Raw genomic sequence first — 19,072 nt, forward strand, 5'->3', positions numbered from 1 at the left:
CAAACTATAGGTTTTGTGTAAGAAAAACACTGTTTGTTTGTGTTGGACTTAACAGATTGAAAAGGGGGTTTATTAAGGGAGCAGCTGCAACAGGGGTCACATATTCATCACATTTACTTTCAGTTGATGTTGGTATTAAATGTGTTTGATTGCACGGCATTGGAAGGGAATGTCATGGAATCTTCACCACCATAGTCTAATATCAACTTTGTATTAGCCATTTACTGTCTTAGTTTATACTGGACTCACATTATTAAGTGAGTTAACTGGAGACTCTAAATTGACTGTAGGTGTAAATATGAATGTGAGTGGTTGATTGCCTCAGCATGTCAGGCCTGTGATGGACCAGGCTCAACGCCTCCCTTTGCATAATGTCAGGTGGGTTTGGCTCCAGCCCCCAGGCAGTCATTAAAAGATAAGTAACACAGATAATGGATCGATGGAATATGCATATTCCTGAATCATGTTTAAAGGGACACAAAAAACCTGGGAGTAGTTCATAAAATTCCAGCATCGGTTTACAAGTTGATATGCGGGTCACTGGGTAAATAATGCCATGAGCCCTTTGGAGACTTGGAGGCAACAGGGTGGGCTCCATACACGATGTGCAGAGAGTGACAGGTGGGAAATCAAAAGGTATCGATAATAGTTTGGTCCATTTCTAAGTATTATATTTATCATATCATATTTATTTGTTTCATTAAACCACAAACCTTTTTCCAGCATCATACTCAACGTAACATCACAACCACATCACTTAATTGAATTGAAACATTTTATTGCACGTCATTATTCCTGGTCTAAGTTAAACCCCATCGACCATGAACATTTGTTTTTCATTAATAAATTAAAATACATAAACCTAAAAAGTCATTGAATCATGTCTGTGTATGGCTTATAAGTAATTCTTACAGCTGTGAGAGGAAAAGGAAAAACTTACAGTATATTTAAACAGGAAGCATAATTTTTAAGGAGCAGATAATACCAGTGCTGTTAAATACCTGGGGATTTCCATGTGACAACCAAGCGTCAGTATTGCTCTCACAGCATCCAAGGCTTTGCTGTGTGTTGTGTGCGTCCCTCAGCCTCCAAAGAGGAAGCCGAGCCGTATGTCCTAAGTAGAAAACATGGCTGCAAGTCTCTGTGCCAGCTGGCTCATGTCTCCCGGTGAAGTGAGGTGTGACAATAAATACACACTCCTTCACTAACTGCTAAGATAGCCAAAGCAAATACAGGCACTAAAACCTACTGATGTGTTTCCTCTCACAATAGTCTTCATACCTGTGATGTGTGATTCACATTCAGTGTTTGCTTCACTACAATAATCATATACAAAAATCACTACAAATATAAATCAGCACTATATATATAAACTAGTATTCTGCATAGCAACAATGGAGGTATCTACATTACTAAAGCTGCTACAAAACAGTGATTGTCACAAATCTAAACTTAGATATTTGACTGTTAGAGGTACAAGGAATTTACTGTTGCTACTTCACCACTAACCTACTGTGGATGCTCATGTGGCAGTTCTGTGAGTGATCATGTTTAATGTTTGTATATTATTTTTGTAAGGAGCTTTTATTTTGAAATAAAGGTGTTTCTAGTTTTCTTTAGACTAAACTCTGTGGTATATGATAACATGGTTAATGATTGTTTATGTGGTACATGATTAAATATAGTGCAGATTTTCCAAGTTAAGCTGGGATCAGACTACATGATATTGTTTTTTTTGTGTGTGGTAATGTCCTTCTACAAATTAAGGAAATACAGAAAAAATATATATTTTGGACTATATAAACAAATATGACTTGATTTAATTTGACAAGCATGGCCAGGGAATAGCAGTGAGCACTAGCCCCAACAATTTGCTGCTCTATCTAATGCATTACATTTGTGCTTTACAGTGAAGATCACTGGTTTTGCAAATAGGGCATCTCATGGAGTGAAACCTCAAACCTAGTTGACTAACATGTACACTGTCCTCCATGTGTCTCCGGACACCACAGTCCAGCATTAAGTCAGTTAGTGTTGCAGACTTATCTTTCTTGTAAACTCATCAAGGGTTAGGATTGTGTTTACTGACACCAGACTGTCATACAGTAAATCTATATGAGCTTTAAAACTGGGCCATGAGACAAAATAATAATTAAACTCTGGTTGGAGATGAAACTGCACCTCCAGCCTGGTTCTCTCTCCAGGTCTCCACTACATGTGCTTCCCCTGGAAGGCGCTCAGGTTGAAAGCAGTGTCCAGGAACCTCCTCAGCTCATTCAGGTGGGTGGACTTGTTCCCTGTTGCAGGCGCGGCTGCAGGGTCCCGTCCCACGTACCTGGAGGAAAACACTTGACGGTTCAAATCCATCACCAGATTCTCTAACATAAACTTCCTGTTTGATTCAGGTGAGACCCTTACCAAATGTGTTTCTTGTTGGCCACCACTGTGAGGAAACGTGGCCGCACGTAATCATAGTAACCCATGTTCTTGTGCTCCTCCTGACACCAGACCAGCTCGGCGTTGGCAAACTTTTCTGCCTCTGCTCTGACCAGGTCGAACGGGAATGGTGAGATCTGTGGGGGAAGCAGAAGAATAAGTGAAATAACTCAAACGCATCTCTCTCTTATTTTTGAAATCCACAGTCCATGACAAGCTCAGACAGAGGAGAGAGGTTAAACACCTGTTCAAGTCTGACAATGGCGACATCACTCTCCAGGTTGTGCAGCTTTCTCTCTTTAGCCAGCTCGTAGTAGACTTTACCAGTGCAGAAAATCACCCTCTTCACATGACCTGGGCTTTGATTTGCAGGACCCTCGTCAGGAATCAGCCTCTTAAATCTAGTGCCTGCAACCATTGAATATGGTGTGTTGGCTCCAAAACATTTTTGACATATTATCAAGTCACATTTCACAGAGATAAAGTCAAACTTCACCTTTGGCGAGGTCATCGAAACTGGATCTTGCGTCCGGGTGCCTCAGCAGAGATTTTGGAGTAAAAACAATCAACTGTAGGGGGGAAACCACAAGAGTTTCTGTCAGTGACAAACAACAGATTGCTCCTGTCATCCGTATCGTCATCGCACGCATTGAATAAACTCCAGAGATAAAAGTTTTTATCTCTTTTCACGCTAATTTGTTGCCGCCATATAGCATGCAACATCAGCATTGGGAAAACAAAACATTTCTTTCAAAAATCAAATAAATAAAACCCTTTGCGCTCAGCCAACCAGGTCCAGACTTTTTCTTAGAAAAAAAAACAAACAATATTATCCCCTATTGGCCCTCTCGCTAATTTGCTCGGGAAGTACTTTTCTCATGCTTCACAAAGCATCGCATTTATGCGCGACAGGGGATCAGTTAAGACATTCACTGTGGCTGAAAACCGAGACTGAAAAAGAGAGCAGTGCACATACAAAAAAGAGAAATTAGTTATTTCTCACAACTTTATACCCAAAGTAGTTCTTCTCCAGGGGTTTCAAATATTAAATAAGAACATAGAGAACCATATTTGTGCTGTATGTGAGTAATTTGAATATTATGGTAAATGATCTGTATTTAGAGCTTTTTCTAGTATTGATGACCACTCACATCATCCATTCACACACCCATTCATACAGCGCTTCTATGTGCAGCACTTTCTCTCTCACACATCATTCATACAGGGTTCACTATCTTGCCTGAGGACACTTTGGCATGCAGAATGGGGGAGGCGGGGATCAAACCGCAGACTTTCGTGTAAGAGGACAACCCGCTCTACATCCTGAGCCAGAGCCGCCCCATTATCATAAGCTAAGCATGTTTTTGCTAAATGAAATTCTTTTTGAAGCATGGTTGTGATATATCATTTATCATAACATAGCAATTTTGATGGTAAACAAATACTTATAATAAACTCCAGATTTTCACAGTTTGGACAGAATTTAAACAACAAATGAGACAAAGTTCATATTTTTTTAAGTCAGTTTTTGAGTTGTTGAAGAATCCAGCAATGCTACACCAATAACTGCTGTCAATTCATCAACTGGTCTATTTGAGTATTAGTTAGTTAGTTAGTTAGGTAGTTAATTTGTTAGTCCTCTTTGTCCCTTGAGGGGAATAAGGCATCGACCATCTGCCTCCATCTGGGGCTCCCCAGGGCTACGTCTTGGGCCTCTCCTAATGAAAAACCCATTTCTTTCAGCTCAGCCGTCACAGTTTGCCGCCATGTTGTTTTGGGACCAACTCCTTTTAGGTCAGAAGATGCGACATCCATTGTGGAAGTTGTTGATCTTGTTCATGTCACCTTTTACTTCACGCCAGCATTCAGAGCCATAAAGGAGAACAGGTTTGACATTCATATTGCAGAGTCTGACCTTTGTTCTCAGGCTTTTTAAAACTATGCCATGGAATTTTCTTTGAGGGAAAGCAATGGCTTGTATGTGTGATTTGAAGGAAATCAAAGCAAAAACATCAAATCACATCAATCGTTAAATGACGAGCACGACACAGATGTAGTGAGGACGGTGTTACACTTTACCGGTTTTCTGAACGGCAGCAGAATCTGCCGTCTGAGCACATGACAGTAGTTAGCAGGCGTGGAGCAGTTCACCACGATCCAGTTACAGTCGTGCAGCTGCTGGACTTCAAAATCTCCATTAAACTCCTGGTTAAAAAAAAAAATTAAAAAAATTAAAATGTTATCAACTCTAAAAACAAACAAAAATTTCATGTGCACAAAATCATTAAGTTATTGTAGGTTGCAGCAATGTTTCTTTCCACGCTTCATCGCATCAGTGCACTGTATCTATCTCTTTCTCCCTCTCTCTCTCTCTCACATGCACACACAGCGGAGAACGTTAATTCCCCAGTATGCTCCCACTAATAGTTTGATCAATATCCCATTTGAAGATGAATCTAGGAAGCTTCTGCTGATGCTGTGGTTCCCTCCGTGAATGTTCCGGTGTACGAGCAAACCCTTTGCCCTGACTTACTGCTGAATACCAACCCTTTGGAGGGCACATTGAAAAGACCCTAAAGCTCCAGAGACATTGGCAATCATCACTTAAGCAGTCGTGACATCAGCATAGCCATTAAAACGGGAAGCTGTTGGATGTTAACTGCTGCGCACTGTCAAATTCTTTCACATTTATCATTGGGTAATAACTGTAATGTAAATGGTACATGTGACCATACAGGGAAGTGATCGGGGTCGTCTTTGCTCATCTGCAGGAAGCGTTCGGGTCGAGCTGACGAATGTTCAGGACCCTGAGGACAGAAGACGAAAGGAGCACGACACGTGATGAGAGAATGGAAGAGGAATTTCAACATGTGGTTGATAAAGAAATTCAGGTTGATCTATAAATGCAACAGATTGACTTTCTAAAAACAACTGGTTGAGTTTCCATTCTCACCATTCCCTCCATCCCATGAGGCAGCAGGAGGATGATACCATTGTTGCGGACCCACTTGGCCTGGCCTGAGCTGATGAACTGGTCGATGATACACTGGGCGGTGTTGTGAAAGTCACCGAACTGAGCCTCCCATAGGATCAGAGCATTTGGATTGGCCATGGCGAAGCCGAGCTCAAAACCTGAAATTACAATCATCATCAAACAGAGCAAAAAAATCTATTATATCCGTCTATAGCTCGCTGTGTAGCCGGAGCGACTCCACCCTTACCCAGCACTCCGTACTCTGACAGGGAGCTGTTGCACACAGTGTAGGGAGCCTGGTCGGCCCACAGGTGGTTCATGGGAACACATGTGCGTTTGTCCACCTCTTGGTCGTGAAGAACATGATGACGGTGACTGAAAAACACAAGAGAGGCAGAAAGAACTGAAACTGGCGAACAGAAAAAAAACTACTGTTACATATGGTACACAAGACAGAGAGTAGAAGGCACAGAAGGCACAGAAGGCACGGAAGGCAATTTTTCAAAACTTGAACTAGTTAATGTTTCTGGTATATGCGTTATAAAAAGATTAAATGATGAATCCATTATTGATTATTGAATTGAAGACTAATTATTTAGATAATAGTATTTAGGGAAACAAAACAAGGTGTGATAAGACCAAGACCAATTCAGACCAATCCTGCCACATTTTCTGTATAAGCTGTTTTTCAATGATGCTGGGGAAAACAACTGGTTTACTACACAAGGACACACACACACACACACACACTCTACAGCCTCGTGTTTCAGCCCCTGACAGCCCTCCATGAAGAGTACCCTCCTCTCTCCTGATCTTCAGGCAGCGTGAGACCCAACAAGAGATGATGGGAGCAAAGAGCCGAGCGTTAACAAGTTCTGCCAGTCGGCTCACTCACGGTGCAGGAATCAGCCCTCAAAACCAGCACGATCAGACAATCACTTAGAGCCCTTTAACATCACTCTAATAACGTCCACACACACACACACACACTGGGCCTACACAGAGCAAGAGGTTATGTAATTGTCAGGCAGAACGACTGCAGGAAATAGCAAAAATCTATTGATTATAATCTTGAATCTGATATATTACCTCCTGGAAGATTAGACGATCATGATTTCAGACCTCTGAATAATACCATCCATAATTATGGACTAATGAGGCCACATAATGTTCTGCATAATTGTTGTGTTTGATCCTTGCTCCACATTTTGCTGGATATACATTTTCACGACAAGAAACCCTTTGATGCTCGAAGAGAATCGAGAGCATCCAGCATTAATTGAGTTAATGTCATTTCATGTTTCATTTTCTCAATCCAGTTCCACATATTCCAAAGAGGACACACACACAAAAAAAAAAACTATACGAGAATGAGGTCTTTCTCCGGGATTGCCTCATACACTGGGTACCCAACTCTCATCTTTCTGGTATTTTAAACGCTGGTAAAAAAAAAAATACACACTGTCCCTCTGCCTGGGGGCCCCATTAGTCAGGGGAAAGGGGTGCACGACGCCGCGCATGCAACCCACCCAAACACAACGACTGAATCCATTAGTCCACACTGTTACGTACATCACAGAAACGCAAGCAGGTCCACTCAACTGGAACGTGCCAATATGCTCAGCTCCTAAGATGGGAAACGAGGGTAGAGGTGGGGGGATGAAAATAGCGATAAAGGGAGGTAAAGTACAGCTGAAGTGCAGTGGCAAAAAAAGGAATACAATCTGGAGAAAAACAACAGGTGATAGCGAGATGAAGGGTGTGTGTAGCACTTTTTTTTTTGCAGGTCGGGGAAATTGCCCTATTGAAGGGGACAGTGAAATGGGAGAAGTGGATGTCAGCGGTAAATGCGAGGGAGAAGAAAAAAGCCCCGTAGCCTCTGGTTAGTTAGTGTGATGTATGTCGCGGCGAGGTGGAGGGGGGCCGGTGTCAGTGAAGATGAGATGCTGGAGAAATGATAGAGGACAGATGAGACAGGCGCAGTGAGAGGGGGGAGCTGGCTTTGTTCATGTGTCACTCGTTCCCTCCATACCATGACAACACCATGTGGGCTTCACAGATCTCAGGAGACTGCGCTGACGTCTTCTGTCTGACAGACTCACTGGGCCACTATACCCCCACCACCCAGTTTCTTAATTCCCTATCTGCATGAGAGTGTTTTTTTTACACTTTAACTCAGGTCAGGCATGATAACCCTGACACACTCAACAAATGTGCCAGTTGGAAATAGTACATTTGGGACAATCTCAAGTTGAGTCATTGTAGAGCTGGTGGCACAATATTATAGTCCCACTCCAGCAGCTTATTACTTCTTTCTTCCTCAAAATTACATATTCAAAAGGATTGTCATGAAAACACTTGACTCATGGCCTTAACTGTTGCAGTATTAAGGTGGAAATACTTAAATACTGCAGTGGAACGGTGGAAATACTCAGCCATGATGCTCAAAATCTGTCTTTTGCAGATTGTAGCCTGAGTTGTCAACGCGACCATCATCACGGGAATGGTGATGACCCAGAGGCTGTGTATTTTCATATAAAAGGCATTTAACATGTTTAAAAACTTAATTTTCACGAAAGGGGAATTGAATTATAGGTTTTCCAATATTTTCAAACACTTAGAGTTCACTTTATTAGGTACACCTTCCAAAGCTAATGTAGTCAAATCCAACTGTTATGCCATAAATGCAACCTTTACAACTATATAATAATTACTGAGGTTGTAGTTTGTAAACATATTTCATTACTGACTACTATGAATTAACCGCTCTCTGACAGTGACAACAAAAAATGAGCATTATAATATTCCTGAATGTTGAATTTGTGGCAGATTTGTTGTATTGGATTAAATTAAACTATATAAGTGTACCTAATTATGTTGCCAGCGACTGTATTTTACAATATGGAAAACATATGCAAAATCTGATTTAAATAAATATGTTCAAAACAATGAACTGTGCTCATGTTCTTGCAAAAAAAACCCCTCTATAATAACAATAACAACAACAACAGCTGAAAGTTGATAAGCAATGATACTGACGACTCACCCAGCCCCAGTACGTCCTTTTAAAGCCAGATAAAGCTAATTCTTGGTTTGTGTGTGAGCTCATTCACAAGAGGAGAAACTATGACTCCCACAGGGATTTCTAAGCTATAAAAATCTCAGTGAGAAAAAGATCGATATACTAAAAACACTGTTTATTCAATAACTACCCTTAAGGTAGGTCCTTGTAGTGGATGATAATTCTAACAGACATGGAGGTTTAAAGAAACAGTAATATAAATCCTAATAAAGGAAGGATTAATTTTTAATTTGTGTTGACATGGACTCACCTAAAGGTGCCCCTCTCCACATCCTGCCCACTGAGTCGCACATGGATGCCGTCTTTGAGGAGGGAACCAAAGGCCATGTACTCTCCTAGAGCCCAGTCCATCTGACGATTCTTCACCAGGTCTGCACGACCTCGCAGGATACGAGACACGCCTGGACACACAGACAAGTGATATCTTAGAAGACCGATGGAGAGGGGCTTGTACAGTATGGGAAATAAGACCAGCAGTTATAAGATAATGTATTTACAGGTGACCGGTTTTAATTGACTTTATATCCTACCTGTAAGAGAAATAGCTAAAAAATGAAGCATTTGCTGCAGAGAGGTTTGTATTTTACTAACTTAAAGCATATCATTCAGGTGAATGTTTCCAATACTGCCGTAAAGTGTGGTCTTCTGTCATTGTGTACATTTCTAGTTCAGTTAAGTGTAGATCAGTATTAGGGTATGGTCACACATATGCAAATGGTAAATGGCCTGCATTTTATATAGAGCTTTTCTAGTCTTGATGACCACTCAAAGCGCTTTACAGTCCAGTTTGCCCTTCACCCATTCACATACATTCATACAGCGCATCTATGGGCAGCACTTTTTGAGAGGCCATTCGGGGTTCAGCATCTTGCCGAGGGACACTTCGGCATGCAGATGGGGAAGACTGGGATCGAAACGCCCAACCTACTGGTTGGAGGACGACCGCTCTACCCCTCAGCCGCCCCATGACAAATGTGAGGTGAATATCAGAAGTCAAATTTCAACTAGGTGAAGCCACGCTTTGATTTGTTTCACCACAAGAAGCAAATGTTTTTACTTGCCCCTCCTTCTCACAGATTGGAAGTGAGCAGAAGGTAAATGTTTGCGTATGTGTGACCTGGCCCTACTGGTAACATCACTATTCCTGCACAAAGCAACTAGACTCACCAGGGTGGATCTTAAAGTCTTCCAGAGGCACGGAGCTGGCAGTCTGGCCAATGTGCTGCAGAACCTCCTCCTCCAGACCCGTGTACACACAGCTCATATTCTTGGGTTCTCCCTCCGCTGTGAAAAAATCTAAAGAGAGAGCGACGGCTTCACTTCAGCAAGAACAGAAAGTATTCACAGACAAAGACAGAAAATGTTTCAAAGGTTTTTACCGGGCCAGGGGGAGTCGAGCCAGTCTCGAATAAGTAAGATCTTTTCATCCTTGGAGCTGGTGTATGCCTCCTCACATATCTTGTCATATTTGGCAACTTCTTCCTGCAACAAAATGTGGTATCACACATATTAACTGATGCAAAAATAGATTAGTTTAATGAAAGGACTGCACCTGAATAATCAAAGTGTGTAGCTGAGTCAAAGACAAAGAGAAAATATTGGAGGAGGAGGGGGAGGATCACCACTGACAGTAATGGTTCTGCCCTGCTATATGACAAACGAGGCTTGTGCAAAACTCCAAATACCAAACGATGTCCATCAACAGCCGCGAACTAGCACACCACAGAGGCACTGCAGTATTTCTCCGTGTGGTGTAAAAAAAAAACTGTTCAGAATGGATGTTGTGATCAAAGTTTATGGTTTGGATGAAGAACCCGAGCAGTTCCACTGAATGGTGCAAGAAACTGAGATATACTTCAACTTCATTGAGCAATATATACTCCACGAGAGGGATTGTGAGCCGAGGAACTTTGTCAGTAAATTGAAACTCAAATACAGCAGCGCTGGCACAATATATATTTACTCAAAGGCCTGGGTAATATCTATGTGTGATTTAATACGCTATAGTCCTGCAGATGGTGATATCAAATCAAACAGAATGCAGGACGAGCTACCAATATACACTATATTTAACAAGTGCAAACTGCATTAGATCACAAACCTCGTATTCCTGCAGTGTCACCACTCCCTCAGCGATCAGCTTGTCAGAGTACTTTTTCAGCACATGCTCCTGCCGATGGATCTGTTTGTACATCAGCGGCTGAGTGAACATGGGCTCGTCCATCTCGTTATGTCCAAAACGTCTGTAACAAACCTGTAAAAACACACACGAACCTTAAAAACACAAGATATGCTTTAATATGTAGTTGTTGATCCATTCAAACTTGACTGAGACTAACCAGGTCAATGACCACATCCTTGTTGAAGGTGGTCCTCCACTCTGACGCAACCCGACAAACGTACATGACGGCCTCGGGGTCGTCAGCATTCACGTGGAAGATGGGCGCGTTGACAACCCGAGCAACATCAGTGGGGTAAGGGGAGGAGCGGGCGACCCGAGGGTCTGTGGTGAAGCCAATCTGGGAGGCAACAGACATTAAACATAACTTTGTTCCACTGTGATGGGACAAAAGCATGTATAAAAATAAAACGTTTCTAAATTACATTTAACTTACAATCATTATTTTGACATAACTGTGTAAAGCAAATGTAGCAGGAGCAGTAATTACACCAGTAGGATAATTATTATGAGTATGATTGTGCAAATGAGTATGATCATTAGTATCAGAATGAGTATTAGTACAAGCACGAGTATGAATGTGACTATGAGTAGGAAAATTTAAATGAATGTGAGATTGAGATTGAGTATGTATGACAATGAGCGTAAATCTATATATGAGAATGAAAATGAGTATGAGAGTGTGTATGAATATGGCTACGAGTGTGAAAATGAGGATGAATATGAGTTTAAGTATGACTGAGTATGAGAATGAATATGATTATGAAAATTAATACGAGTATGCATAAGTATATAACTGTGAGTATGACAATGAAAATTAAAATCAGAGTGAGCAAGAGTATGACTATAATATGAGTATGAGAGTGAAAATCAGTGTATGAGCAGGTGTCTGACTATGCCTATGAGTGTGGGTATAAGTTAGTATGAGAATGAGGATAAGGATGAGTAGGAGAATGTTTATCAGTATGCGTACAGGTATGAGAATGTTTATGAGTATGAGAATGTGTATGAGTACGAGAATGTGTACGAGTATTACTGCCTTAAACTATTGTCAGGTGAGCAAATGTGCCGGGTCACATGTTACAGTGACATGGATCCCTCCAGTACCTGGTTATTGACCACCACATGGATTGTACCATGTGTCGTGTAGGAGGGGAGCTCACTTAAGTGGAAGGTCTCATACACAACTCCTTGTCCTGCAAAAGCAGCATCTCCATGAATCAGGATGGACATGACCTGGGAACACAAATCACAGCACAGACTCAACAGGTGGAAACCCCTTGCCACTGTGTTTCCAAAACATAAACTCAGCCGTTGTGTACGTGGCATAATAATCTTTACCTTCTTTCCCTCTGTGTCTCCTCTGTAGAACTGCTCAGCTTTGGCCTTTCCCTGAACCACTGGATCCACTGCCTCCAGGTGGGAGGGGTTGGCCATGAGCGACAGCGTGATGTTCTTGTCAGTCTCACGGTTAATCCTCTCGTGGTGCATCCCGAGGTGGTATTTAACATCACCTGAACCCTACAAGTACAGATATGAAGATCAAGTTGTATTCCCAGAATGCTCTTCTCTGATAGTTTCCCATCTAGTCAGATATTAGCAGCTTCCTCACCTCATCAGATGCCTCTAACTTAGGGTCAAACTGGCAGAAGATCTGGTTCAGGTCCTTACGGATCACGTTAGCGAGGACATTCAATCGACCTCTGGAAATATAGTTTACAAAATCCATATCAGACATGGGAGGAGAGTAACAGGCTGCATACATACAGTACATTGAATTGAGAGGTGAGAGACGGTGTAATGCACATTACCGATGTGGCATCCCCATGATCACACTGTCGATGCCCGCCTCACTCGATTTGTCAATGATGCTTTTCAGAGCAGGGATTAAAACTTCACAGCCCTCGAGACCAAAACGTTTCTCTGAAGACCACTTCCTGGCCAGGAAGTCCTCAAACCTAAACAGAAAAAAGTTCTGTACAACATCATGAGGGTTTAAACATTAAAACGTTTTTTATAGGTAACCTACTGTGTGAACAGGATATTAGCATTACACTAATTTACTATACTTTTAAATTAGCACAAAGCATAAATATGTCACAGCAGACGAATATGCAGAACATAAGAATAGGTAGATCACCTGCAGGAACCTCCAGTGACTTCTAGGATCATTTATCAAGAATGAAAATGAGCTCACATGAAGAATAGGGTGTTTATCTTTCAAAATAAACAGACGCACAACAGTTTTGTTTATGTTACGCGAGTCCCTGATGTGAGCTATAACTAAAAGTGAAGTATTGCGCTGTCACCAGAGTGTACATTGGAAAATGTTTAGTCACTGCTGACCGTGTGGATCTGACCAGGCGGGCGAGCAAAGTCCTCTTCTCAGCATTAGTGAACTGCAAGATCCCCGGAGTCTCAAACTTCTGACGGATCCACTGACACTGGTCCACGTTGTTTATGAACATGAATTCCATTCCTATGTGACCACAGTAGGATGTCTGAAAAAGAAGATATCAAACAAATAATAATAATAATAATAACAACATTCTAATAGTTACATGTCCATGCATTCTGGCTTTCCTTATTAGAAAAATGTTTGGACGCAAACACAAAATACCTCTAGTCTGCGTATGATTTCTCTGAGAGGAAGAGTGGTGTTTCCTCCTCCGATGAAGGTGGTAGGGGGAAGCTGGAAGCTCTTGTCCAAGTCAGACTCATCAAGACCATAGAAACCTGTAATAATACCATGTGAAACATGGTTAGGCCGACCTACCCCATATTATATACATGTATGTAATATACAACATCTTCCATTTCCAATAAATATGTTCTCCTTCTCATACAGTCTCCCAAATTCAAATTTTATGCAGAAGAATGAAGCTCTTTGTGTCCGGGGAGAACTGTTATAAAGTAATTTATTAAGGCTTTAGAAAAAGATCCAAAGATTAAGACCAAAGAAAAGCTAAAACAAAAGTTCCTTTTCGGCACAATAACATTCATAACACAGAAACATGATTTCATCCATGTTGTGGTGTAGTGACATGGAAATTTGATATATTTTGACGGTAGAGATTCTTCATCTCATATCATGTGAACGAAGCAGAAAACATAGTAGAATATGAAAATGTTTTATTATTATTACTGTGATATACTATGATCATCATTTAATCATGGATATTCAAATAACTTGATTAGTTGATCAGGTTATGAAGCAAATGTCAGACACTATTGGTTCCAGTTTCTCAAAAGCATTTACTAATTTGATCTGTTTTATGTCAGTGTAAAATTAATATGCACTTGAGTCATTTAGTTTGGGAATCAGGGAAAAAACAGCAATCTGAGGATGTCATCTTAGGCTCTGAAATTGTGATGGATGTTTTTCTCATTTAACTAAATGATTAACTGATCCATCAAAAAGTATAATAACCAAAAGATAAATTGAAAACGAGAATACTAATTAGCTGCAGCTCTAAATGAGACTGCACTGCTGCCTCAGAACTCTGAGCAAACGTCTGCAGTGAATAAACTGACAAAACTAAGTACGTATTAATCAGACTTGATTAATTTGATAGCAAAACTTGAAAGAATAAAGGTTGGGCAGAAAATACAAACTATTAGCCAGAGTGTGGGAGCCCAGAGGAGCCGAGGAGATACAGTATTTTAAAGCATCAGTATCTGAAGCCTCACATCTGCTCGGACAAAACCCACCTGAGAGAGCTGCTCAAACTCAAGACCACAAGCAACATAAGAGGAGACAGGTGCAAATCATATTAGGAAACCAGGAAAGATAAAGGGGCCAGGAATAGACTCGTGCACTATCGGCTGAGCAAATAAGGGGCCGTGGAGCCTGTCATTTACTTTCATTAAAGGAGCTAGAGCCCTGATGACAATACATAATGCAACGCTATGTCCTGATCACGGATAACTTCAGAAAACAAGTCTCTCTCTCTGTTTCTGTCTCTCTCTCCTCTTTACTGGATATTACTGGACCTTTCGACCACATCTTTTGACCTTCAGTCAGCTAAATAAAATGAAGAAAGACACCAGCTCGGCCTGAGATGGCGTTTTGCTGTCCAACCCGTATACAGACTTGTCAGAGAACATGATGGGGCCTTTCATACTTTCATATTCTTGGGTCTGATGAGCTACGCAGCCCTAGATGGGAAATGTGTGTATGGGTATAAATGCACAGGAAAAATAAAAATATTTTATTTATAATTATAAGGAAGAGGAGGCTTTTGAAGTATAAGCCTGTCAAAGAGAATACTATGCTTTTAACTGAAGTATTTTAACCCAACATGTCTCCTGAGTTAATTAGAAGAGAGTCTCATCAGCATATATACTGCCTGTGGGTTAATTCCTTTACTTTCTTAAAAGGGGATATAAGAAGGAACTACACCTCTCATATACAAAGTCTAAACAGGAAAATGTATAATTAAACCAGTAGTTAACCGTTATATATCTAGTCTATCTATAATTCAAGTATTAATAACACTAACTGTTCATTCAGCCTGTTTAAGTCTGTTTCACTGATCCTAAGGTTATGAATCGACATCAGTCCTCTAAAGTCAGTAACTTCACAAACATATTCAGAATTCTGATGTTTGTTTGTTGTAGGTTTGTGTCGGCACCTAATTTATCGATGGTGGTGATCAGGTCCGAGGGAACGAAGGAGTCCAGGTCAGCATCCAGGATTCCCAGAGGGTCTAACTGAGCAACATGGTGACCACGGATCTGCTCAGAGAGATGAAGATGAGAAAGAAGAGGAGGAGAGAATCAGGTAAAAAAGTAAAAGAAGTCAGTGCCAGGAGAGAATACCTGGTAAATCAACAAGGGTCTGCTGCCATCATGATGCTGACGAGTATTGACAACTGGACAAAAACAGCTAACACTTGCTTATAGGTCAACAGCTCCATTGAGGTGCTTTAATGTGCATGTACGTACACACACACACACACACACACACACACACACAATCACACACACACACACACAACTCACACACACACATACACATACCCACACACACACACACACAAACACAAACACACACAACACACACACACACACACACACACACACCAGGACTCCACCGGGCTGGGAATAGAAGTGACGCCTTTGCCAAAAGACTGAATTTAATAAATCCCTCGGATAGTTCCTTGGATTAAATTGAGAGCGAGGGGAAATGTTACCACCTGTTTTGTTTAAGTAGTCTCTTTGATATTTCCATTTTCAAAAAGCAGCTAAGTAGGTTAGACTTAATCTGCCAATTTGCATAGCCTCGCACATTGACAAACAAATCGTGTATTCCTTTTAATGAAAGGACACAAACAGCTCCCAATGCCGGTCACATCTGTCACAGCGAGCCAAGTTGATTTGTTTTATGCATTTTTCACACACACACACACACACATTGGAGATACAAATAGTCAGCCATTTCAAGACAGATGATATCTTAATTCAGTACACACACTGCTTTGAGATCCAAACAGATGCCCATGAGATATGAGACCAATCTTTTAATTTGTAAATAACATAAGTCCACATTACAGAGGCTGATTCATGTGTGTGTCTCTGTATACGTGTGTGTTGCTCACAGTTGGGCAGGGTGAGCGTGCACTAACCTGGTAGGCTCTAATGAGAGTGTGCACGGCCAGGTGGTCCTCCACCACTTTCTGTGCCATGTCTGGTGAGTGGGACAGGACTCGGCCCTGGAGCAGAGCGGAGGGCCGTCCTTCACCCGCCTCGCCAGACGGGCTGGAGGCCTGGATGCTACGGAAGAATGTGTCCCAGGACTAGAGGAGAGCGGGAGACAGATCCAACCGAGGTAAAGAGGTTCATCTCAAACATGGGCCAAAAATGTCCTGCTAGCAGTGGACTGTAAGGTGTTTCAGTGTTTTCTTAACTTAAGGTGAGAGTGTGGAGAGGGAGGGGAAACTGTCTGGGGGCTGACATGTCATCTTGGATATTGACAGCTACAGTATATTTGCACATGGTATGAAGTAGAATCTTTTTATCGAGCTACCAGTACACCCAAGTGCTGGTTTATCATGTGCCCATTGGACAGACATCTGCAGAACTGTCACACAACACTGGTAACTACACTAAAATGATTGTAATTGATCTGTTAAACCAACTGGATGCTCCACATTGACCCCCCTGTAAACCTCCTCTCATGGGCAAAATAAAAAGATTCTACTTCATATCCTAATGTATTAGTGGTGATTGACTGATATCTGTGAATGAATGGCGCACATGTTGCACACGGTTACCTCGTGGACGTTTTTATGATCCTCCAGCCAGGCAAAGTACATCTCCTCCATATAGCTGGAGCTGCCGGCCACCGCTGAGGGAACAGGCGCAGCCCCGGAGGAGCAGCCTCTCCTGGGATCGACCCAGCGGCGCCTGCAGGCCGGGGCCCCTCCACCACACCCGCGCAACCACTGGCTCCCCCCTGCACGTCCGCCCCGCAGCACACCCGCTAACGCCCGCAGCTGACTCATGACTGGAGGAAGAGGAAAGATGGATGCAGACATCTCGCTTTTTAAAAATGTTTTTATTGACAAACATTTTACCAGCAGCATGCATTAGTGGTTCTGACGCCAAACAGCATTTTGTGCAGAGTGATTGTAGGTTACGCACAATTGCGCAGACTCGTTATGTATGAAATGACCTTTGCGAGCGTATATTTACATGGAACTTCCTCTGATCGCTGCAGCAAAACATCTGAGCTGTAACTCTGCGCAAGAAGCACAGCCGGCACGTAACGGCCTGCGCGTCTGTTTCTGCGCAAAGACGCTCCAGCTGCAGAATGCGCGTAACCAAGTGAGCGGCGGAGTGTGACTTGCTCCTCACCTTTTTTTCCCCTGCGGGATGCTTTAGTGTTTGCGTCGGGGCTGCAGCGCCATTATACCAACACCCAAAAACACTGTCTATTTCGTTCTGGGTTTTGAAACCACTAATCCCTCAACGTCAACACAAATCCCCCATAATCCACCCCTGCTCGTCTCTGACACTGCAGAAGCGCAGCGGTGTCACCGGAGGGGAGGAAAACAGGACAGTGGTTTCAAAGTGTCGCGTGTTTATTTTTTATTTGGAGAAGTTGCATTTACCTTAGACCGCACTGCTCTTTGACTCTACTGGCATCGCCGAAGTAGGACAGGTGGCAGAGAAGGTGACACACACATCCGAGAGCTGGCAGCCACGTCGGTGTGGACACGCCCCCCGGTAACACGCGCGCACACACGCTCACCGTGTCAGGTGGTGCATCCCAGATAAAACCAAACACACCGGATCAGACACAGGGAGAAGACAACAAATCAATTTATTAGTAAATCAATAAAAAAATGGTGCTACAAATAAAAAAAACACCGGTCTGTTATCATATTTATAATCAATACACTTACTTTAATCCTGGCATTTCAGGCCCCTCCACACACACACACACACACACACAGAAAGACACACACACAAACACACAAACACACACACCCTCTCAGGTGGTGCTTCCTCTTCAAAGCTAAACACACCAGCTCAGACACACAGAAGGAAAAATTAATTTCAACATCAACTGTAATAATAATAATATCAATACAGGAATCTGTTAATTATGGTCTAGGTTTGTGGTGTTTTGTTTATAATAGCAATCAGATGTATAATCAATATACTTACTTTAATCCTGTCCTGCCAGGCCCCTCCACACACACACACACACACACACACACACACACAACTTACATCACACAAATGTTTCTCCCCTCAGTGTTAATTATATGACCCAATTCAACTTTTATAGAGGCTGAACATGAGACACTTGAGCAAGTGGTTTCTGATTGATGGGCTTCTACCTTGAGTGGGTTAAACAATAAGATAATTGGCCCTCCCCTCGCTCCCTCATTCCAGCCTCCTTCCTTTCCCCTCCACCACCGCTCTCTCCTCCTCCTCCTCATCGAGATTTTCATCATTCATACTTGGAGGCACGGGAGGAACAGTATTATCCATCATGACAAAGCACACCACTGAAAAAAAGGGAGGGAAGAGGGAGTGGGAACAAGTTGTAAGAGGATCAACAAGACAGAAAACAGTGTAGGTCTAGATATAAGAGGATCCCATTATCCACAGCATTAGTAAAGTATACCTGTCATTTTTAAAGTTGTTGTATCAAATTGAAGCACAATATCTCCTTTTATCAACACAAAATGTCTCATTTAACCCTGCACCACAACATATTGTGTGTACAACCAAGGGTTTTCCCCCACAACAATATATTCAGCCTGTATTTACTTCACCAGATAACCTACAATAACCCTGAGCGTTCCCCTGAAAGAGACCTCTTCCCTTCATTATTTGCATTTGCGTTCGCTGCGGCTCTCCGGCTGACCTAAAGAACACGGGGTCA

The 19,072-nt window shown here is 42.1% G+C and overlaps 1 protein-coding gene across 2 annotated transcripts; it reads right to left on the reverse strand.

Moving 5' to 3' along the window:
* Window positions 1-760: 760 nt before the first annotated feature.
* On the reverse strand, window positions 761-17,930 carry ogdhl (oxoglutarate dehydrogenase like). 2 transcript variants are annotated; one of them, XM_034608448.1, is made up of 23 exons: window positions 17,787-17,930; window positions 16,947-17,179; window positions 16,299-16,469; window positions 15,306-15,408; window positions 13,292-13,407; window positions 13,018-13,172; window positions 12,483-12,629; window positions 12,284-12,374; window positions 12,013-12,192; window positions 11,779-11,907; window positions 10,832-11,011; window positions 10,594-10,746; window positions 9,872-9,974; window positions 9,660-9,788; window positions 8,743-8,893; window positions 5,658-5,785; window positions 5,390-5,568; window positions 5,172-5,243; window positions 4,516-4,641; window positions 2,933-3,005; window positions 2,681-2,844; window positions 2,419-2,573; window positions 761-2,335 (listed from the first exon to the last, which is right to left on the reverse strand). In XM_034608448.1, the coding sequence occupies exons 2-23, from the start codon at window positions 17,175-17,177 to the stop codon at window positions 2,212-2,214; spliced, it is 3,060 nt and encodes a 1,019-aa protein (XP_034464339.1). In that variant the 5' UTR covers window positions 17,178-17,179; window positions 17,787-17,930; the 3' UTR covers window positions 761-2,211. The 2 variants fall into 2 exon arrangements, with proteins under 2 accessions (XP_034464339.1, XP_034464340.1); XM_034608449.1 differs by lacking the exon at window positions 17,787-17,930 and adding an exon at window positions 17,536-17,683 and having other exon boundaries at window positions 16,947-17,183.
* Between the last annotated feature and the right edge of the window lie 1,142 nt (window positions 17,931-19,072).

This window comes from Hippoglossus hippoglossus, chromosome 15 (assembly GCF_009819705.1).
Source record: "Hippoglossus hippoglossus isolate fHipHip1 chromosome 15, fHipHip1.pri, whole genome shotgun sequence".
NCBI lineage: Eukaryota > Metazoa > Chordata > Actinopteri > Pleuronectiformes > Pleuronectidae > Hippoglossus > Hippoglossus hippoglossus.